Source organism: Eretmochelys imbricata, chromosome 10 (assembly GCF_965152235.1).
Source record: "Eretmochelys imbricata isolate rEreImb1 chromosome 10, rEreImb1.hap1, whole genome shotgun sequence".
Classification (NCBI taxonomy): domain Eukaryota; kingdom Metazoa; phylum Chordata; order Testudines; family Cheloniidae; genus Eretmochelys; species Eretmochelys imbricata.
In genome coordinates this window covers 66,844,940-66,868,140 of record NC_135581.1, presented here as the reverse complement: position 1 = coordinate 66,868,140, position 23,201 = coordinate 66,844,940, and the positions used below count along the sequence as shown (strand labels likewise).

The window sequence follows — 23,201 nt, the reverse complement described above, 5'->3', positions numbered from 1 at the left end:
CATTAAGCCACTTATATCAGTAGCCCATGAAGTGTAACTGTTCACTGAAACGAACTCTTTGAATGGGGAGGGTGTATGACTGCATTGCTTCTATCATCTGCAGGATTGTTCAGGGCAGGAGGGATATGAGTTGAAGGTTTAAAAAATAAGTTGTGAGACAAGAATCTCAAACCTAACCTTGAACTGTGGTGAAAGCTGAATACCAAGATGAATTTAAAAAGTCTAATACTGTCTTCTTGATTACCCAGGAGGAACTAGAGGGTTTCTTTTAATCTGAGATTGGGAATGAAGAGAAAAAGAGAGAGTGCAGAAAAGGAGATAGGACGTTTTTAGGCTTTAGCTGTCAAATAAAGAGGTGTATGGCTTTCCTATTAAATCTCCTTCAAGCAAGTTTAGTATCTGGCCCTTGCAAACTGGTAAAACACAGTTTAAAATCTACAGTAGTACATTTGGCTGTCATTATAACAAATCTCATGACAGTGAGAAAATCCTTTGGAGTACAGCCATCCTGAAGTTTAGAATGATACAGCTGCTTATCTTCATGACATTTTTAAAATTTGCTCTTAAATTTTTTAAAAATGTCCTTTTCCATTTTTTTGAATGCTGGAAACATCTTAGAAAGAGGCTTATACGGCTGTAATTCCATCACAGGGTTTTAATGACATTAATAAATGACTCAAGTTTCACTTGAGTGGTTTATGATATCACTAGTACCCCTAGATGGAATGTCAGCCTTGTTTTGTACAGTTGAGACATTGTTCCTTATGTCATTGGCTAAATTTTTCTTCTTTGCTTGGTTTCTAGTTAATGCCAGATCGGCATTTCCAATACAGCTATCATACAGAGTACCAAACCAAGTAAATTTAAATAATTTATCCACAGCTCCAATCTTTAGATTTTGGGTTTTTTTTAAAAAAAATATAAATTAATGTTCAGTAATAAAATGTTGAAGGTAGTCATTCTTGACAACAGTGTATATCTAAGTTGTCCAATCAATTGTAATTTTGAATGAGAGGGGAAGTTAAAACCCAATTGTCACATTGTTTCCCCAGCATAACAACAATGTATGTGTGGAACACAGTGACAAAAAATGGAAGTGGGATAAACAGAGAAAATTAGCTTCAGAACATATTTGCAAACTTACATTTGCAAAGTGAACATATATTTATGGAATTCATAGACAGTAGTGTGTTTATGTGGTGATGGGGAGGCAAGTACTGGAGAACAGAAGTCACATTATGGTCACAGAAAGACAGACACAGGTAATTAAAGTATCTAGCATAATATAATTAGTAAATGGTAATTCAAGCAGGGTTGTGTATTTTTGGGACTGTCTTGATTTTAACAAGGTGATTGTGTGTCTCACAAGCCATCCCAAAGCTGTTTCAGGGCCTGCAAAAGATCATCATATTGTGATTTTGCATCTTGATGACAGTTTGGCACAATTTCATCAGACTATATTATGAAATGACAGTCAAACTCACAACAGTAGCACTCTGAAAGGACAAATATAGAGAGGAAGGGATTGACACAGCTAGAGCTGTGCAAAACTCGGAAAGACTGGGAGTCATCACTGTTAGTGGGACTCCAGAAACCTGGAGCCAAGTGGAAATAAGTGCAATTGGATGAAGGATCATGAAGGATCAATTTGGACCATGGTATCAGCTCTTGTCACTCACTGACTAATTAATAAGCACTTAGCCTATATGTACTTTAGCTTCCCCATCTGTGAGAATAGTCTTCACAGCTCAAACCACATTCCCTGAATTTAGAGACCAACCTGCTTGCTTAGAGATGGAGCTGAAACTTCCCCCAAATCTGTGGTGTTTGGATGCAGGAGTTTGGTGTGTCTGTTGGTACAGCTCGTGGAAAGGCCGCAACGTTCAGAACCAGAGGGGACCGTTCCCAAACGTTGGGGTGCACGGATCCGAGGGTGTGTGAGTGTGGGAGCAGGTGGCATTGGCGGAGGCTCCAAACCCTGGGCTCAGAGATCGGGGTTGGCTCATATGGCGGAGCTGGCGCGTAGGGCCGCAGAGTGGATCTCACCCAGAGTCTTGGGGTGCTGGGGCCACGGATGGGCCTAGGCGGATCTCCGCCTGGGCTCCCCCCACAAAGTTCGGCTTTGGAGTCGATTTGCCCCCGTTTCCTTTGGTCCAAGCCCACATCCGCCAGGCACTGAGCGGGCAGGGTGAGGACTCAGGGGAGGGGCACGTTTGGCGGCAGGGGGCGCCTGAGGGGAGGGGGAGTCCTGCCGAGTCCCGGGGAAGGCGCCCTGCCCGGCCGCTGCCGGGGGAGCGCGGGCAGCATGGGCAGCAGCGTGTGGCCCTGCCAGTGGGAGGCGGCTGCGAAGCAGGTGGGGACTCGCCGCCGCCTTCCCTGGCTCCGCGGTGCGAGGGAGCTCCCGGGAGAACCCCCCAGCTCTCGCCTCCTGCCCGGCGCGGGGTCTGCGGGAGGCTGGTGGCTGCCCCCGCCGCTGGGAGAGGAGGTTATGTAAGGGGAGGAGGAGGAGGAGGAGGAGCAGGACGGCTGCCGCCGCCGCCGAGTGGGCACAGGGAGAAGCCGCCGCCGCCCGCCCGCCCGGCTCTCGGGAGAGTTGCTGCTGCTGCTGCTGCCGCCGCCGCCGCCGGCGGGGCCGGCCCGGGATGCGCAGGAGCTGAGCGCGCTAGCAGCCGGCGGCCGCATGTGCGAAGTTGGGACTCGCCCCGCGCCCGCCGGGGACAGAGGCGAGAACCCCGGGGGCCCGGCGGGGCTGCAGGCTGCGGGCGCAGCTGGGGACAAGTACCGAGAAATGGGGTGAGTGTCCCCGGGAGCCCACGGCCACTGCCTTCCCTCCCGCCCCAGGGGCTCAGGTCGGGCTCTCCCCAGCTGCCGCCGCTTCGCCGGCGGGTCTCTAGCGAGCCGCTTGGGGCTCGGCTGGGGGCGTGTTGAACTTGCAGCCCGGGGCGCGGCCAGACCCCGCTCCCGGGTGCCGCGGGGCGCTGTACTGCCTCGGGCAGTTTGTATCCGGGGCTCCTGCGCCTGGCTCCGAGCAGCCACCCTGCCCGGCTAACCCGGGGGCAGCGCTGTTCCGAGCTCCTCTCCAGCTGGGGGGCTGAGTCACTCCACGGCACTGGGCAGCTGGAGGGGGCTCGCCAGGGATGGAGCCCGGCTCTGCCACGGCTCTGCTAGTGCCGTTTGCACCCACGGGGCTGGAGAGGAGCGAGGGCTAGGGGAGCTTGCCCGGCTCGGACGGGACTCGGGTGCCAGCTGAACGAGCGGGGAAAGGCGCAGCTCGGCAAACGCCAGAGCGAGCGGACGAGCCCAGCAGTGGGAGACTGAGGGGGGCTGGATGGAGCACGAGCAGGTCCCGAGTACTTTGTGCGCTCTGGCTTCGGGGTTTGGTGGTGGTGGCTGAAGTAGCGCAGCAAAGATTAATTTCCGGCTGTTGGATGGCTGGTGGATTTAACCTGGTTCGGGGGCGTTCACACTAGTTTTAGGACTTGTCTTGAGTCGTGGTTTCTTTTTGGTTCCTGTCTTGTTAGTTATATTGGTTAAGGTTCTCGAGGCCTTCGTATGAGAGTTCGTAATTAAAATGTATGTGCAGTGTGGTTGTTGCCCTGTTGCTCCCAGGATACGAGTCTTTCTCTCTTGTTGGTTGTTACATTTTAAGACTATTTTTTTAAAAAAAAAGCCTTTTAGTTCTGTAAAACACGTTCATGAAGTGCTTTGAGATCTTCTGATGTGCAAAGTATTATTATTCAGTTTAATGGTTTTAAATGTAGTTAATTGATTTTCATGCTGTAGTGGCAAAATAGGATCTTGTACAAATAATATGGATAACCAAAAAATATTCATAAATGTAAGAAAGGGGGCAACGTTTTTTAAAATGTGAAGATAATAAGCTTTGCTGTTAGCTGTAGAATAAAACTTGAAGTGTGCAGAAATGTCCTTGTAGCAGATAAACACGGAGGTATGATTTAAATGGCTAAAATGACTGAGCAAGTGCCTCAGATACAATGTGAAAGATTCCAATCTTGAAATGAGTAATCTGTTCATGTGTATAAACTCACTTAAAAGCAGAGGATTTCTTTTCAGTGACTCTGTGTTGTAATTCAGTCAGAGCACTGAGTCACGGAAAGCACGCAATAAACTTATCCAAACATTATTGTTTGTTATATTTAGATAATTGTTTCTGAAAGTTTTCTCTGTTTAAAAGTACAAGATTTTGGTCTGAGAACATGCCCCACTGGACAATTCAGTTTGCTAGTTCAGAGAAACTAATAGTACTTTTTTTTTCATATCTTGTAATTTGAACAAGAGGGAAGAAGGTAAATACTGTGGTTTAAGGAATTTGTAAACTAAAAACCTTAGAAAACAAGAATTTTTTTTTTTAAAAAAAAGCATATATTTTCAGTGTGAACTATGGATAGACTTGAAATCTTCTTAACAAGCCTGGAAGGTGGTATGCTGGGGGGATTCCAAAACCCACACATCATTTAATTTGCTATATTTACTGTATATTCTCTTACATCTTTCCTCTTCTCACCCCCATGTGGTGAGGGATCATTCTTTAATTTCTCAGTTTACTTATGCCATTTTGTAACTATGCAAGCTCCCACTACAGAATTTATTACAGTATCACTGAAGTGGCATAATTTGCAACAGGTATGCTAAAGGTAAATTATATAAACATGAACAATTTAAAAATGCAATGAATGTGCCTAATTTTGATGCAGAGAACTTTCGGAAAGAAGGTGGGCGGAGGAAATAGGTATGGGGTGATATAAGTGGATATTGACCAGCATGCCACACCAGAACATCTCTGATGGGCTCATCAGTTTCTTCATTAAATAAGCATTCATTTAAAAACAAGATAGCATCTTGCCTTTCAAATTTATAAAAGTAAGTTTCAGAATATGAACTGATGCAATGCTGTCTCATTGCATCTATAGATGGACAGAAAAATGGGTCTGAAGAACTGCCCCATTCATCTCAATTGGGTGACCAAACAATATTTTCACTGTCATCCTTGTTAACTAACTAGCAGAATATTTTTAGCTATTCTGGGATGAGAGCTTGAATAGAAATTAGAAAAACATCTTTTAAAAAAAACAGTCTGACCTGGAAACATGGAAGTCCTATTCCACAGAAATCTATTCTTTAAAAGTTCCAAAGGATTTGAAGTCCACTGATCCACTTGCAGAGTCCTATTTGTACTTCTTGTGTATTTATGATATTATCTAGGCTATTTTGCTTTAGGCAAGCCTGTGGAAGAAAACAGTCTTCACTCTTAGGTTGGAAGCAACAAAATCAGAGACAACTTTATTCGAGTAATTGCAAGGGAAGAATACAGCTGACAGAGAGCTGTCTCAGTTTCTCCAAAATACAAGCAATATCACACAAGCATTTATACTCTTCTGTGGCATGCATTAATTGAAAACATGCACATTTTGTTTATATTATATCCTGTCTAATCCAACATTTTCTCACTTTCACTTCTCAAAACATTGTTATCTCAAGGCAAGGTCACACTGACTCTGCGCTGCTGTTTTCCCACCTGCTTCTGACTTGAGCCCTGCTTCTACAGGTCCCACGCTATTAGGCTAAGACTTAGCATAACAGTTGCTCTGTTTCTAACAAATTAAAATGGCTGCACTTAAACCCTCTCTTTCTTTCCTGTTTCCACCATGCCCTCAGAGTTTCCAAATCTCTCTATATGTTGCCTGCCTGGGCCTGATCCTTTTTTTTTCTTGCTGATCGGTTCTTTCCATGGGCACCAACTTGTCCCACTACCAATTAGCAAGGAGGGTGGACTTCTCAACTAGCCCTCACCCCTCCAAGTCTCTTCTTTTAAACATTCTCAGTCACTAGGGCTACCCGAGTCCTACCCCGTGAGGCTTGTCACCTGGACAGAACGCACGGCCAATTGGCGTTTTAACTATTCAGTTTCCTCTTATGGCAGACACACTGCTGTTACAGGTTTCAGAGTAACAGCCGTGTTAGTCTGTATTCGCAAAAAGAAAAGGAGTACTTGTGGCACATTAGAGACTAACCAATTTATTTGAGCATAAGCTTTCGTGAGCTATAGCTCACTTCATCGGATGCATACTGTGGAAAATACAGAAGATGTTTTTATACACACAAATCATGGAAAAAATGGGTGTTTATCACTACAAAAGGTTTTCTCTCCCCCCACCCCACTCTCCTGCTGGTAATAGCTTATATAAAGTGATCACTCTCCTTACAATGTTACAGCGTATGCTGAGCACAAATGGTTAAATTTTGACAAGTCTCTGAAGGACTGGTACTTAGCCAGTGCTTCCAGGTGGGTGTGTTCCACTTTTCTGCCTGGAAGTCCTGTCTCAAGGCTTGCAACTTGTCCTGGGTGTAGGTTTGAGTTGCTGCCTGTTCATAATCTATGCTTTTAATTGCTCAATTCTAGCTGTCAGTTACACATCTTTCCTTATCCCCAACTCCTATTTGTACCCCAGGCATGCTACGGCTAAGGTCGTATGCACCAAGGATTATATGCATGGAGTGAGACTCCCCGAGTCCTCCCCTCCATCATCCTGGACTTCTACAACCAGGAGTACACCCATTTGCACTCTATCACCACCGACTGGGGTGGAGAGAAGAATGCTAAACCCTTATCTGGTTCTCAGACCTACTGTGGCACCTTTAATCATGCAATTCTTAACATGTAATACCAACTGTGCCAAACAAAGCAAATGTGAAATATCAAGGGCAAAATAGATAGATGGTGTGCACTCTGCAGGGTTCTCCCACTCCTCAATTTTCCACTAAAACTGTGACAGATTTTCATTACCAATCTGCCTGTGCCTTAGTTGATCAGGCTAAGACCACAGGATCGTAGGGCGGAGATGAAGACAACACACCATGTGACTGAATTTAAAGCATTAATTAATGAAATAACAGCAAAGAACATTGGGAATGCTCCCTCATCACTCAAGGGAAGAAAAAACGTTAATGTTAAACCCTGACCCCCTTTTATACTCACAAACATGCTTCTTGGGCTTGCCAGGCCCGGGGGGTAGGAGAGACAGAGAGAGACGGATGGAAGGTTATTCTGTGCACAGACTGTCCAGAGATATGCTGTAAAAATTTCCAACTTGCTTCTGCTCTTGGGAGGTATTTCAGTCCAGGCCGGCTGCCTGTGGCTTCTTCAGCATCCCCAAACCACACCGGGTCCAGGGTTGCAAAGGCAGACTGTTGGGTCTCACCAGGTGGCCAACCTTCGCAAATGTAATCTCAGTCCTGCAACTTATTTGCCTTTGTTTTACCTCTGTCTATATTTTCTTCACAGCCAGCTGGGGCTGAAAGCAGTGTTTTTGTGCTTGGCATGGTCTGTGTCGATTCTTGACCTTGAACGCAAAGCAGCTTTCTCCTTATCTCTAGGCCAAGCTAACTTTTCAAATTAACCCATTCCTTTCTCTCCTTGACTTCAGCCTTAACTTATTGGGAATATAAAGAAGTCAAAGGGGTTAACAAAATAGTTTGGGTAGGGAGGCATCCAGATGCTTTACATTTCGTTTTAAATCCTGCATTTGAGTTTTAATTTTGCCTGGGAGTCCTTCAGACTCCACACTCGAGACTCATGGAGTCTCTTTATGGCTTTCTCTGAGGTGTATGATTTTATCTAAATCGAAGGTACCTTCTAGTGGGCATTGTTTAGATGGATCATCACGTGTGTAAAAATTCCAATTTTCTAAATCCCTACAAATCCTAGAACTATAATACACATACATATAATAAGCAGGTGTGCCCTTCAGTGGCACAGGAACAGTCTTAAACTGACCCCCACCCATTTTCCAATCACACAGGAGTGCCCTGTCCGCTGAGGTAGCGGCTCATGAAGCTAAAATTATCACACCACCTCCTATTTTCCACTCGGGTCACTTACACAGGAAAGGTTTATCGAGGATGTCCACGACCTTCCTACCCCCTCTTTTGCAAAGAGCGTCGTCTTGTCTCAGAGAGAACAACACCACTTACTCCGATTTCTTTCGGTGAGATGGTCAGACCAGTCAGTGGCTCATAACCTGCCTTCAGGTGGGGAGGAGAGAGGGAGGAAAGAAGTCAAGAAAACGGACATGGACTGTCCGAGGACAGGAAAAGGATAGGGTCACACAACCCTAGACTCAGACAGGCCCCTTCCCAGTCATGCCATGCAGTCAGCCTACCTTGGTCAGGACCTTTTACTAGTCCGCTAGGTGCGGTCACAGGGCTTGCGTTAGAGACATCTCCAGTCACGAGCTTGTGGGCTTCGCAGAGAGCTCTGGGTGTCTTCCTGTGACCCTCATTCACCCTCTCTCACACCCAAGGCCTCTGTTCCTTCATACCACAATGCATCAGTTTTTTATTTTGTTTTTGGTTGTCTTTTTTTTAACCCTGAGGGCATCACCACAACTCCTCCGTCCGGACTGAATACACCTGTGTTCTAATCTGAGGGCGTCACCACAACCCCTCAACTCACATAGGTCTGACCTAAGCCACACATTGGCTTACCCTGGTTACCACATAACATTGGCTTTTTTTTTGGTTCCTGCCAGTGTATAATTCTTTATTTATGTACTAATAATGATGTACTGTGCTTTGTGACTAAAACTGTATAACAACCCCATCATATTATTACCAAGGGAATATTACTGCTTTTATTGTTGTTTAGTTTAGGATTATGTTGTTGTTGTAAAAGACGTAATAATAACAGTTTTCATGTCCATACTAACCATGCATTGTCATTGCGTCCAATCAAAACCCATGAGGTTGAAGCATCTGATGCAGAGTCTGCAATACAAGGTTTAATGAAAATGGAGGTTTAAGATTGATAGTTGTGCTGGAAGCACAACACGGGGGAGTGTGGAAGTGGAAAAAAGCGCAGACATCTTATTCTTCTAGGAAGAGCAAGAGTCAGGCTAATAACGCGAGACTTCCAGGCAGGGCCTGGGTGAGTGGAAAAGAACTGTAAGAGAGGTTGCTTTGACCTTGTGTTAGATAAGAATGGAACGCAGACTATAGCAAGAACTGCTGAGAAAAGTAAGATATCAGGAAGGAATATGTATAAACAAAATGCAGTTGTTGATCATTACTGGATGTGACAAAAGGTATAAATGCTAGCCTTAATTGTTTATCTTTTGGGAGACCTGCCATTGTGTACTCTCCCCCTTTTGCAATTGCTTGAGAATAAACTACCTCTGACATGTTGCAACCAACCTAAGAGCGAAGACTTGAGTTTATTCTTCCACAAGCCTACGTAAATACAAGGTGACTTCACCAGTGTGCCTGATTCTCCACCCATTCTTACACCAATGCATCTCAGTTTACGCCAGTGAAGTTACTTCAGGCTTATATCGTAAGAGGTGAATCAAGCCCCCAATTCTATGTTTTCATAGTGTTTGTGGGCTGAAGATTCCATCTATATTATCAAAACCCACTGTCTTGGATATAGTTATACCGTAGTAGGGCCTCTCACAGATACACTTCAGTTCACTTTTGTAGCGTAGACAGGATTGAACCATGTTACAAATAATGCACTATGCCACAGCTGCTTTAGCAGTGGTTCCCAAACTTTTTCATGCTGCAATGCCCATTGGGCCTGGGTGGAATGAAAGTTCCAAGTTCTGGGAGGCCCAGGGGAGTGGGGGAATTGCAGACTGAGCCCACTTTGCGTTCACCCTCAGTGGTGCTTTTGTGGCTCTTGTCCTGAAGGGCTGGCTGGGCTCATCTCCCTGCTCTGGACATTGCAACCTGGCCTCTGGCCACTCAGATCTGGCCTGTTCATTTCCCTTCGCCGCGCCCGCCGCATCAGAAGGGCCAGCCCAAACCTGAGTAGCTCTGTGACTCCATGCACCTGGGGCTAGGTTCTAATGCCTGCAGTTGGGAGCCGAGCTTACTCAGCTCTGTGGGACAGTAGTTACTTCATTCAGGACAGGGGGTTTTGTGGGTCAAAGCAAGATGGTCTTGTGAAACCCTAGGGGGTCACAATCCACAATTTAGGAAATGCAGGTCTAGTGAAATAAACACAGGCTTGGGAGTGAAGATACTTTGATTTTATTCCCAGTTCTGTCACTGGCATATTGAGTGACCTTGAGCAAATCATTTAACAGCTCTGTTTCTGAGTTTCTCCATCTGGAAAATGGACATATTAATGACAAGGAGTCCGGTGGCACCTTAAAGACTAACAGATTTATTTGGGCATAAGCTTTCGTGGGTAAAACCCCACTTCTTCAGATGCATGGAGTGAAAATTACAGATGCAGGCATTATATAATGACACATGAAGCTAAGGGAGTTACCTCACAAGTGGAGAACCAGTGTTGACAGGGCCAATTCGATCAGGGTGGATGTAGTCCACTCCCAATAATAGATGAGGAGGTGTCAATTCCAGGAGAGGTAAAGCTGCTTTTGTAATGAGCCAGCCACTCCCAGTCCAGCAAATTTTGGGCTTGAATAGGGACTGGTTCTCCACTTGTGAGGTAACTCCCTTTGCTTCATGTGTCATTATATAATGCCTGCATCTGTAATTTTCACTCCATGGATCTGAAGAAATGGTTTTTTACCCACGGAAGCTTATGCCCAAATAAATCTTAGCCTTTAAGGTGCCACCGGACTCCTTGTTGTTTTTTTGTGGATACAGACTAGCACGGCTACCCCCTGATACTGGACATATTAATGCTTATCCATTTTTGTAAAGTGCTTTGAGACGTACATTTTTCCAATATAAAAGTGCAAAGAATTGCCTTGCTGTTTATCAGGGTTATAGACAGTCTGGTTTGAGAATACTTTTCAGTTCTGTCTGTGGTTCAAGAACAAACTTTAAGTGCTTCAGGCACTAGTTGTTCCGGCTACATCCAGTAACATGGCAGGTTTTGATAAATTTACATGGGACCTAGTCAGGATTGTATGGAGGCTCCACACAGCAGGTGGAAGCTTGCTGTGAATGGGGGAGGGATGGGTAGGAAGGGGAATGAAGGGAGCTACTGAGACTTGATCAGGTGCTAGAGCCTTGTCCCCCGCCCTGGCGGCCGGTGCACATGCTCCTGCCCCTCCCTGATCCAGTGTCTTGCCAAAGTGTGTGGAAGGTGGGTAGAGCAGAGGTGTTATTTCCTGCCATCCTGATCTTGTGGGCTGCCACCATGGCCGCTCCAGCCCTTCCTCTGGGTCCCACTCTCACCTCTGTGAGGTAGTGTGAGGGCAAAAAACCTGGGGGTGGTGGTGGTTGAAACACACATTGTCTGCTCCCCCAATATTTTGATTGCGAGGGTACTAGCCCCATCTCGCCACCTGGATCCTCCACCCCTAGTTCCTCAAGTGTAAAGTGTGGGAAGAATTTGGCTCAGCACTTAAAATAGTTTTTGTGTGGTTGGCCATTATTAATATGTACTGTCCCTGGGTTTGGCACTGAGTAACAGTACAGAAGTATGAAAACTGACAGCTACCTGAACTGTGTAAAACTAGTTATTCAGGTCATTCGCGTAAATCTCCTGTGAAATGAGAGCTCTAAAGAAGCATGTGATGATGCAGTTCAGCTTACTATACTGCAATACTTTTTCCAAATTTTACAAAATTAGTAAAAATATATATTCAGCTAGTCATGAGAATGCTGCTCTTGTATAAAATGTCTCCTAAACAAAGAGAGCTTGACTCCAAAGTCAATGCAAAGTCAAGTCTTGTTGATTTCCATGGGCTTTGGATCTGGCGCTAATGTTGCTTATGTTGAAGAAAAATAGTTCTTTTTTCCCCAGGGCTAACTCCCCACCCTTGCAATCCTACAACTGTGGTACTATTATCTCAATAGTCTGGCCAATAAATGTTAACTATTCCCAAAACACTGTATATCAGACTTCCAATTTCCAAGACTTTTTTTTTTTTAAATCTAAACCTACATCCTGAGTTATGTCTTTTCACACCTCAGCAAAGAACTAACAAAGAAAACGGTTAGCTCATCAGTTGCTGAGATTTCTGAGCTATATCTGCTAATCTAACAAAGAATACCTGTTTCAATTTGACCTCAATTTTTTTTAACAACAAAAGCTAATTGTAAAGATGGCAGTTTTATTTATTAAAATGATTTTAAAAGGAATTAGATTACAGAAAGGGGAAAATGTAGCTAAGACTCTTTTTACCATTTTAATTTCCACAATACACTTGCAGTTCCCTTTAATTTTTCATATCCCTCAATTACAAAATGTTGCTCGTTAGTAGAGAAGTGGCAAATACCCAGTTTGGATTAGAGTTGTACATTGATTCTTTGCCATTGAAGATGTTGTTCATATTTGTTGGATTAAAATTCAACTAGTCTAAACACCTATTAGCAATGAAACATAATTTTAAAGCCCTTTTTAATAAAGCATTTGTATCAAAATGAAAATTAACCATCCAAATATTAAAACACACCACAAGGAAACACCATACAAATTAAATGCAAAAAATGAACATACAAAATAAATGGTGAATTATATTATTGTGTGAATTAATGTAGTTTAGTTAATATGGAACTACTTGTTATACCCACTTCTGCGGACTGAGGGGTGGGATTTTGCGTAGGGGTGAAGCAGGAAGGAAGAGTGCCAATTCTTCTTTCTTCCCCCACCTCTGGAACCTTGTGGCAGTCCCTCTGTTGAAACTCTTTGTGGACTGAGATCAGTGGGGCTGTGGAGGTGAATGGAGGCCAGGTTGCATTTATTCAGGAGGGAGCTATTCTTCACAGTATGCTCCTCTCCAAAGTCCACTGATATTCAAGCAGATATCTGTGCCTAAGTAATGCTGCTTGAAGCTGTATTAATGTGGGCTCCATGCCTGCATCCCTCTGGGAGAGAGAGTCTGGGGTGTCTGGCCAGTGGAGAGAGCCATACTGCCATGGCTGAGGAGGTCAGAGGAGTAAGAGGGTTGATGTCTAGAGCTGGGTGAAATTTTTCAACCAATTTTTTGTGTGCAAAATGTGCAGATTTGGGTCAACCAAAACATTTTGTGACTTTGTATCAATTTCACCAAATTATTTGGTGCAGGAAAAAATACTTTTCAAAAATGCTCTGAAAAAATCAAAATGTTCTGTTTCTACATTTTTGAAATGAAACCATTTGATTTTGATTTGAAAAAACTTTTCATTTTAAATTTCCTTCAATTTCATTAAAATGTTAAGTATAAAAAATTCTCAATCTAAATGAAATGTTTTTTTCAACCCCAAACAATTTTTTCGACTCTTAATCACCATATATTTTGAATTTTGTTTTGTTTTGGGTCAACCTGAAACAACTGATTTTTTGGTTGTCTGGCTGTTTCAGAAAATAATAATTTCCCCATCTCTACATGGGTCTACCATCAATGGGACTTAATGTAAATTCTGGTTCCCCGAAGATCCCCTGGTTTTGTGAGGTTGGGAAATGGTACCTCTTGCCCTTTTCCTGCTCCTCAAAAGCCACTCCCACTTCAGAGGATAACTAGCTGGAAACTCCATCAGGCAACGCTCATCTAGTTTTTGACATCTCTCCCAGTCTTGTTGGTACATCTGTAAGAGGGTACAATTTGGTCCTGGTTTTTTTCCATTATGTGATGACGTTTAAGGACACTGTGAAGTGATCTGCCTTTTTGCCCTCTGCTAGCAATATGCTCTTACATCTTTCTCCTAAATTGTTCTTTAATTGATTAAAGAATGCCAGCAGAATGGAGGGGAAGTGGCACGGGCAGCCACCTTCTTCTTCTTTCCTTGTTGTCCTTTAATAGTGTTGGATGGAATCCTGTGGGTGAGAGTGAATAGGTTGTAAAAAGATATAAATTGAAAAGTTACAGAAAAGGGCAACAAAAATGATTAGGGGTACGGAACAGCTTCCGTATGAGGAGAGATGAAAAAGACTGGGACTTTTCAGCTTGGACAAGACACCACTCAGGGGGCGTATGATAGTGGTCTATAAAATCATGAATGCTGTGGAGAGAGTGAATAAGGAAGTGTTGTTTTACTCTTTCACATAATTTCATTGGGTGACCTCTGATTCTTGTATTAATAGGCAGCAGGTTTAAAACAAACCAAAGGAAGTACTTCACACAATGCACAGTCAACCTGCTGAACTCATTGCCTGGGATGTTGTGAAGGCCAAAACTATGGGGTTCTAAAAAGAACTAGATAAGTTCATGGAGGAGAGATCCATCAGTGGCTATTAGCCAAGAGATGCTATGGGGTGCAACCCCATGCTCTGGGTGTTCCTCATATCTGACTGCCAGCATGTGGGCAGCAGGGGATAGATCACTCGATAATTGTTGTGATCATTTCCTCTGAAGCATCGGCCACTGTCAGAAGACAGGATACTGGGCTAGATGGAGCTTTGGTCTGATTAGTCTGGCCGTTCTTATGGTTGGAGGGTAGAGTTTGTGGCAGAGCATGTGAGGGAAATCACAAACTGGTTTCTGTTCCGAAATGCTGACAGTTTTACATTTTGAGAGAAAGATCCTCAGATCTTTATTCAATAGATGTACTCCACTTCCAAGAAACAGTGAGGTATCAGAGCTTGTTTCTATGGCATACAGTAAAAATTGCTGGTCAGCCAGACCAGAACCCTCCAGTGAATTCTCCAATGATTAATGTTCTTCCAGCACTTAATAGCTTTCATATTGTTGCTGTAGCAGTTATTCAGATGCTCAGCCAAATCCAAGAAAACTATCAGTTCCTGGACACAGATCTCTGATGCAGTCCAAATCTGTATGAAGTGTATGCCAGGAATAAGGCCCAAATCATTTCCACCCAAGTGAATCACTACAATGTCCAGTAGATCATAACATCTTAAAGAATGCCAGCAGAATGGAGGGAAGTGGCATGTTCTAAAAAAAGTCAGCGGGTTAGGCACTGCAGAGTGAGCAAAACTTGATGCCAGTGCAGGCCACCACTCTGCTCACTACAGGGTCGTTTGGGTGGAATCTCCATGGAATCTCCATGTCATGGTCTACTCCTTGCTCTCCCACAAACTTTTGCAACCTTGTGATCCAAGAATCCCACAGGATCCACATGTTGGCAACCTTGGCATTACACATATTTCTTTCCCCTCAATAGTCAAGGTGCCCGTGCTGTGGGTTCCAAAACTTTCCACTACGTCTCCTTGGAAACACCACATTAATCTGCACTGAGGTAAGGAAGGAACCATTTTCCCCCTTCCCCCCCACCTGGAGGCTAGTAAAATACAGATTTTCTCAAACAAGCAATCCAAGGCTTGCCTACTAATTGTCCTAATTTCCTGTCCCCTCCGCAGCTGCAACCCCTCTTCCTGTACTCCCAGGCCTTCCGCCACACCTCTCCACACAGTCATCTGTTTCTGGCTCCTACCCACCCGATATAACAGAAATTTTGGTTACGCTGCCTGATGATTATTCTGCTGTGTTCACAGTAAACCTCCCCATAAATAACACATTATAACAGAGACAACTTGTAGCAAGCAACATGAGTTGACACATTTCCCTGATCTACCCAGGCAAGCATAAAGGGGCCGCATAGAAACCTTTTCATGTGGCTTTTTTTTTCTTTATTGTATATGGACACTGTAATCCCTCCAGACTGCACATCTGTGCAAGTGAAGAAGTGAACATGTTCTTAAATACCATTCTCAATTTGGGTCCCCCAAAGATTTAGTGTGTGCCATGAACTACCTGGGGTAAAAATAGACAGATTGAGACAACTTTGACCTGCATATCACTAATAGTTTGATCCCTTGCTCTGCACACGCAAAAACCCACCTAGAAACTTTAAAAAATGCCTCTTATCTTCACAACCCCTAACTCAAATGACCCCAAGCTTGGGACACTCACCTGATCCTGCATCCTCCGGGGGCACACCAGATTTAAAAGGAATCCGACCAAGCATGTCGATTTTAGAGGCTTAGAAATGTCAACCTTTACACTGATGTAGTGAAGCAATCTTAATTATATTGGTGCTGCTGTGCCACGTTAGTAGGGTATTGCAGCGGAAATTCACTTTGGCCCTAGTTTAGCTCCAACTAAAGTCAATTGGAGACTTTTTTTTTTTTTTTTTTTTTTTTACTTCATTGGGAACTAGATTGGGCCATCCATCGATGTCGGAGAGAGCACCTTGCATCACTCTTGAGCAGTGTTCTCTGGCCAAATGACAGAGCAGCATGGAGTGGCTCTTGAAGGAGCCACATGTAGACTTCCTTTGATGGAGAAGGAACGTCAGTGTGTGCTCAAATCCAGCCCAAGCTGGTAATGAGTGATCTGATGGCTCACTGGCCTATGGGAAGTGAACTGGTGGTTTTGGTTCAGGGCCTGTCAGTTCTCACAAGTCCAGTTTGCATCAAATGTCATCCCAGGTGGTGTTCTTATTGGCAGCCTCAACAAAGGGACTGAGGATAGAGTAGATATTGAAGCTGAATTACTCTCTGATTTGGGATGTCGTTTTTAGGTCAGAATAGAGGCATGCTGATGGGTGCTGTGGAGACCTTACTACCTATACTGCGCCTCTTATGTCAGAGGTGGGCAAACTATGGCCCTTGGGATGGTCCTGCTTGGCCTTTGAGCTCCTGGCCGGGGAGGCTAGCCCCCAGCACCTCCCCTGCAGCCTCAGCTCACTGCGCCGCAATGCTCTGGGTGGTGCGGCTGCGAGCTCCTGCCGGGCAACGTGCTGGCTCCGGCTGGTAAGGGGGCAGGGAGCGGGGGGGGGGGGGGTTGGATAAGGGGCAGGGAATCCTGGGGGGCAGTCATGGGACAGGGAGCAAGGGGTGGTTGGATGGGGCAGAGGTTCGGGGGGGACGACGGTCGGGGATGGGGAATGGGGGGTTTGGATAGGCATGGGAGTCCTGGGGGGGCCTGTCAGGGGGCCGGGGTGTGGATAGGGCAGTCAGGGGACAGGGAGCAGGGTGGGTTGGATAGGGGGTGGAGTCCCGGGGGGGTGGTTAGGGGAGAAGGAGCGGGCGGGGTTGGATGGGGGTGGGGTTCCTGGGGGGGCAGTTAGAGGCAGGAGGTTCTGAGAGGGGGTGGTCAGGACAAGGAGCAGGGGCGGTTGGATGGGTTGGGGGTTCTGACAGGGGCAGTGAGGGGGCAGGGGCCAGGCTGTTTGGGGAGGCACAGCCTTCCCTACCCGGCCCTCCATACAGTTTGGCAACCCCAATGTGGCCCTCGGGCCAAAAAGTTTGCCCACCCTGTCTTATGTGAATAGTGGATCTGATTGTCCATAGCCTTGCATCTTGCATAGTCATTTGCATCTGTGCAAAGTGGGCCCGAACTCCTGCCATTCTGATATTGAGCATTTTACACACACTTTGCACAGATATAAATAACTTACACAAAGAGCAGACCAGTGGAGAATCAGGCTCAGAGAACTGTAATCTCTAGGGGTAAATTCCTATCTCCATTGAATGAATGGGAAAACTTCTGGGGCCCAGAATTTCACCCCAGGATTATACATCTTTCAGAAACATTAAAATGGCTTTTAAAAAAAGAGTTGGTAGAGAGGGAAACAGGAAAGCCTTAGCATGGGTTTGTCTACATTTGGGATTTTGGCACTGGTGTAGTTACCTCAGGGTAGCTGCATTTGTGAAAACCCCTAGTGCAGATGCATTGCACCAAAGTGAAAACTGACTTGGACTAGTGTGGTTTACTCTTCTTTCCAGTGCAGGCTACTGTTTGCACCAGTGCAGCACATCTACATTAAGAGTTTGTGGTTGTGCAGCTACACTGATGTTGCTATACAAGTGCAAAAATCCTCAGTGTAGATAAGCCCTAAGTGAAGGAGAAACCTGAAATCGGGAAGATGTTGAAACAAGAAAGAAGAAAATGAACAGAAACAAGTGAAAGGGAGTGACTGCATGCTATTCAGAGACAGGAGGAGGCACAGGGAGGGCAGAGTAGAGAGAGAACCGTAGGCAGCGTCTGCAGTAGAGAATTTCAGCAAAGAATTCCCACTGCTGGTACCACTGATTCCACTGCATTGGTGGGAGTTCAGCAAATATTCCCACTAGTATAGACAAGGCCATAGAAAAAGAATGAAGAGAGCAATTGAGATATAATTTAATTTTAGAGAAGAGATCACAACTGAGTTTTTCAGCTACCAAGCAAATTAATTACCACTGTTAATTTGATTGATACCTGAAAGTAGCTCCTAAATAAAATATCCTCCCCAAAAGATGGAATGTCCCTTAAATCTCTCCCCACGTGTAAAAGGATGGAAGTGAGATGGGCCCCTGACAGAAATGAAACCCAGAATGAAATGCTGAAGACAAGTGGCCATTTAAAATATTAAAGCATTCCTTTCGGCAGAAAACAGTTTTAAACTAGGTCAAGCTTTGACAATGTCACTTTAATTTCTCAAAGTATAGTCTCTCTATGACCAACTTGGGCAAAGTGCAGCAATTAATTTGGAGAGAAATCAGGATAAGATGATATTAGTCTGTTTCTGTTTATGGATTTTCTTTATCATTCTATATTATGTTCAGATATAAACATTACTGTAATAGCTAGAATAAATAGCCTTAGCCATGAAATTAAATTTATGAAATATACATATTTTTGAAACAGCTGCTGTTGTGTGGGAAGTTCTTCGGTTTTCTGAAGGCCGCTAAATAAATGATCAAATCTCCAACTCTTTTTCTCCCTTGAGTACTGTTAGTCATGTTTGTGGCTATGGGTGTCCTTTCTGCAGATACAGTGTGTGAGTGGAATTGTATTTTGGAATTTGCTTGTTGGGATGTAAATGTGCTTGAGGGAACACAGGCTGTTAGTACCAAGGAAGGTTATTGAAGCATCATCGCTGCACATCATTGAGAACAGGCTATATAAGGCATGAGTAGGGATTATGTGTAATACTCCTGCAAACTGTAGATGATTACATTGGATGATGCAGTTGGTCTCTTTTGATGATATTTTCTATGACTTACGCTTCCTGTTCTCTACCTGCTGTAGAATGAAGGTTTCTTCAGTGCTGCCTGCTGCAAAGTCACACTGCTTAGCACGTGTGATGCTAGTAGCCTTCTGCTTACCTCTGACCTTATCGCTGAGGTTGAAACTGTTAGGGACCACTGTGCCCAATGCATCATTCAGATTTATTTTGTAAGGTTAGTATTATTACTGGGATCAGGATTAAAAGGAAGCAAAATATTTGTAACAATCCACATTTATGAATGTTGGTGTTTTTTTAAAAAGAGGTGTTGGTGGATTACATCACTGTTGCTGGTCTGCCTTGATGACTCAGATGAGAGAACCAGCTCTGCTGTGTAGGTGTGTAGGATTTGCAAGTTTGATGGTAATTTTATCCTTTCATGCTTAAAGCTGGCAGGACTGGGAGCCTTAGCTGGAAAATAATGACAGGTTTATCATGGTGAAGAGGGAGTGGATTTAAAACAGAAAAACAGTGTCTGACTACGAAGGCAGGTTCAAAAGGGGCTACTGCTTACCATGCCAAAACTTGCTCATTTCACTGTTAACTCATCTTCCTTTTCCCTTCTAAATCCCCCTCAGTCTAAGTCTGATTGCTTTCAGCCATTTGTTGTGACTTGTCAAAATACAAGATTTTAAGCATTTTTGCAGAACTGTTTTTTCAATTGTTTTTATTTTTATTTTGTCCGGAGCTTTCAAAGGAGCCTACGGGAATTAGGGGCTGTTGTGATAATTGGGCCTACAAAGGTACCCTATTGTGAGATTGTGAATTCAACTGTAAGACATTAGTCAAATGTTCTAAAACGTCACAATAATCTATAAGAACAAATGTTGGTGGGAAAAGGTTCAAAAGGGAAATGGACTGGATTAGTCCAAACCAAAAGGCCTACTGATATAACTCAAGGACTGTGTTAAGGTCATGCCTGGTAAACGAGAGAAGTGTGAGATCAAAAATCAATGAACCAAAATTGGTGTGGCTGGAATTAGGCTTCACTGGTAGACAAAATAACAAGGGGATGGGCTATTCCACCCATGAATCCCATAAAGGAAGAGACTTTGGGGAGAAAATTTGTCTATAGGAACAAGCTTCTCTATCATGGCTGCCACCTGGGATTACCGACTGACTTGTATTTGACCAGCCTGGCCAGTTTTTTTATGGATTTGTTGGTTGCCAGAAAAATAATTTAATCTGCTGTCTTTTTTTATGTGGGTCTAATGCAGGGATTAGCAAGCTTTGACAGGGAAAGCTGTCAATGGGGGCTGCAGGAAGGGTGGCCAGCACATCCCTTGGCCCGCGCTGCTTCCTGCAGTGCCCATTCGCCTGGGACGGTGAACCGCGGCCAGTGGGAGCTGCGATAGGCTGAACCTGCAGAAGCTGCAGGTAAACAAACTGGCCTGGCCCGCCACGGGTGTACCAAAGGTTGCAGATCCCTAGTCTAATGATTTGCATTGTTATCACAATACATTGGGATATCTAATGTTAAAAGTTTCAGTGTCTGGCTAAAGATGCTGTAGTGTTCCCATTTCCACAGTTTGTGATAACAGATCAAAACTGTTAGAAATACAGCAGCTAACTAACATGCAAGCGCACTATGCGTGTGTGTGTGCGAGAGAGAGAGAGAGAGAGCGCGAGAGGGTTTGAATCACCCATGATTGAGGAGATGTGCATGTTATCAATCTTGTCTATATGTGTTGTCTCTCTAGATGCTATAAGTGGCTGTTGGAGGGTGGGAGCTGCGGAGTTGCTTTGTGGTTGGGGTTGCGATGGTCTGTCCTTGTGGGTTGTGTGTGTGTGTGTGTTGTGCCGACTTGTTTGCATTCTAAAGGTGGTAATCCTCCTGCCACCCCCACCATCTCTTGGGACACTCTTCTTCGTCTTAATCCTGAGAGATGTCCTGAGCAGAGAAAGGGACGCAGAGGCTGCTGACACTTTTACCAGCTCTGGCTGAATCCTGAACATCACTTGTGATGTAAGACTTTGTTCTCCACCCTCCCCACATGTGTTCTTTTCCTTCCTCCACCTTATTTCTTCTCTTTCCAATCCCTCTCCTTTTTCCTTCTGTCTAATAGGAGTCTGCCTTAGCTGTCAAAGACTGGATGTTTTGCAACACTGTTGTAAGCCCGTAACCAGACAGTGGCAGCTAAAAGCAATGCCCTAAACAGCACGATGTATCTGAGTGGCTGATAAGACCGTGTGCTGTGCCTGTGTTTTTCCAGCTGTGAGATTGCATATGAGTCAACAGCAGAGACAGAAATTGCATTTTCTATCTTAGCTGTTCTTTTCTTTCCCCTTTTGTGTGTTTTGTCTTGTCTTCCTGGAAATGGGATCTTACGTTTCAAAGACTTAAACTGCTTTTCTTTCTTCTCTGTATCTTTAATAAAAGGTTGAAAGGATTTTTAGTGGTGTATTTGCTCTGGTCCTAAGCAAGCTGAGATCTCTGTATACCAAACCAGGTTTAACACTTTTTAACATTGGACAGTGACTGGGTTATGTTAACACCTTTGACTCTTTGGGCCCATTTATGCCATGTAAATTAGTACAACAGGGCTCAAACCCCACTGAAATTCACTAAGAGTTGAGTGCCTAACTCACTGGAAAAGCCCAGCTTTCATGTCCGCATATGACCTAGCACAAGGGGACCCTGATTCCCGACTCGGGCTGCTAGGCGTTGCTATAAAACAAAGGACAAACAATAGTAACAGTGGTTCTGCAACCTATTCTGACAAGACCAGGCTTTTAAAAAAAAAAAAAAAAAAAAAAAAGTAATTCAGGCAGCAAAGGCCTTTTTGGAACGGGTTCGAAAATATATAGCCATCTTGTACAACATATTTTCATAGGCTATCCCCACTCTTGTTCTGGATTCCTGGATATGGACTGTTGCAATGTTATGTCCCTGATTAAGATTTGTGGGGGTTTTTTTTAAATTGGACAAATACTTGTTTATGCAATATGGTGAAGCAGATGTATAGCTGCAAGTGGAATCAAATGTCCTCATATAGAGCAATATACTTTTTTCAACACTATATGCTTTAGAACTAGCGTGTAGTCTAAAAGGAAACCACTAGGTTTATTATTTAGCAGTAGAGAGTATTTATTTTTGTGTTCTATGCTTATTCTTGATTGATTTATACTCTGAGATAGGACAGGAAGTGTGGTAAGAGTGGGGAGTATTCAGTGTATTAAGCCTTTTTCTATGAAAAAGTATTCTTCCAACAAAGTAGAATCCACACGCTCTTGTTCACTTTCACTAAAGTTCCATGAAATTGAATCTTTGCTTTTGGGAAGTTACACTATAATCTAACCACACACACAACTTGAGCAGTTTATCTCCTTTACTTAGTCCCGTGCCTTTTTTCTTATCCAGATACCTGTAGTTCTGCTTCTCAGTAGGAATGTGTTACACATATCTAAAGATGTCTATCGACAGTCATTAAGCTAGGAGTCTGTGTCCTGTTTTGTGATTTTGCAAAATATCTATATCATCATTTGAAAAAGGAGAAAAAATATTTTGACCCAAATTCTTCAGCCTTTAACTGAGCAAAACTCTTAGTGAAGCCAGTGGGAGTACTGCTTCATTAGGAACTGCAGAATTTTTTTTTTTAAGTTATGAAGCTGAAAATGGGGGAGAAATACTGCATATCATTATTACATATCATTTCAATTGTGGGAACATCTAAAGACCCCAGTCAGGGATAAGGGCTGTAGTGTGTAGGCAAATACTACTAGGATGGCCCTTGCTTCAGAGGGCTTTCAGCATTCGACCTTTCTGCTTCCTCACTAACCCTATCTTATCCACTTTACCTCTCACCACAGGGAGAACATGACTCATACATTCCCCACTGGTGGCCTGCCCTTCCAGGAGAAGTGTTTGGCAGTATGCCACAACTTTTAGCAGTTTATTTAAAAAATTACACAACTCCATTAAGGGCAAATCACTGGCGAGAAGAAAGCTGAGACATTTCTCACTTGTCTATTGAGGAGCTACAGAACAGGCAAGGTATCACCTAGTATGTTTTAGGGGTGGGAGGGATGTGATCCCACTGGTCACTTGGGGGAAGATGTAGGTCTATATAAAATATATTCCTGGGGGGCCTTTAAAAAATTCAGTATTTGTAGTAATGATTCCTTCACTTCCTTCACCCATCAGAATTGTATTCTCCTTAAATTAAAGGACCAAAGGGATTTAATTGGTTTAGACCTATACAGCACCTACTCAAATGTACTTGTGGCACCTTAGAGACTAACCAATTTATTTGAGCATAAGCTTTCGTGAGCTACAGCTCACTTCATCGGATGCATACTGTGGAAAATACAGAAGATGTTTTTATACTTTAGAT

The 23,201-nt window shown here is 44.0% G+C and overlaps 1 protein-coding gene across 1 annotated transcript in view; it reads left to right on the top strand.

Annotated features, from left to right (window-relative positions):
- The first annotated feature begins 2,680 nt into the window (after positions 1-2,680).
- The window catches only part of HOMER2 (homer scaffold protein 2), a 103,998-nt gene continuing 83,477 nt past the window's right edge, over positions 2,681-23,201 (top strand). Inside the window, exon 1 of the mRNA XM_077828538.1 lies at positions 2,681-2,793. Coding sequence (XP_077684664.1) covers positions 2,681-2,793 — 113 coding nt within the window. The remainder of the gene's footprint in view (positions 2,794-23,201) is intronic.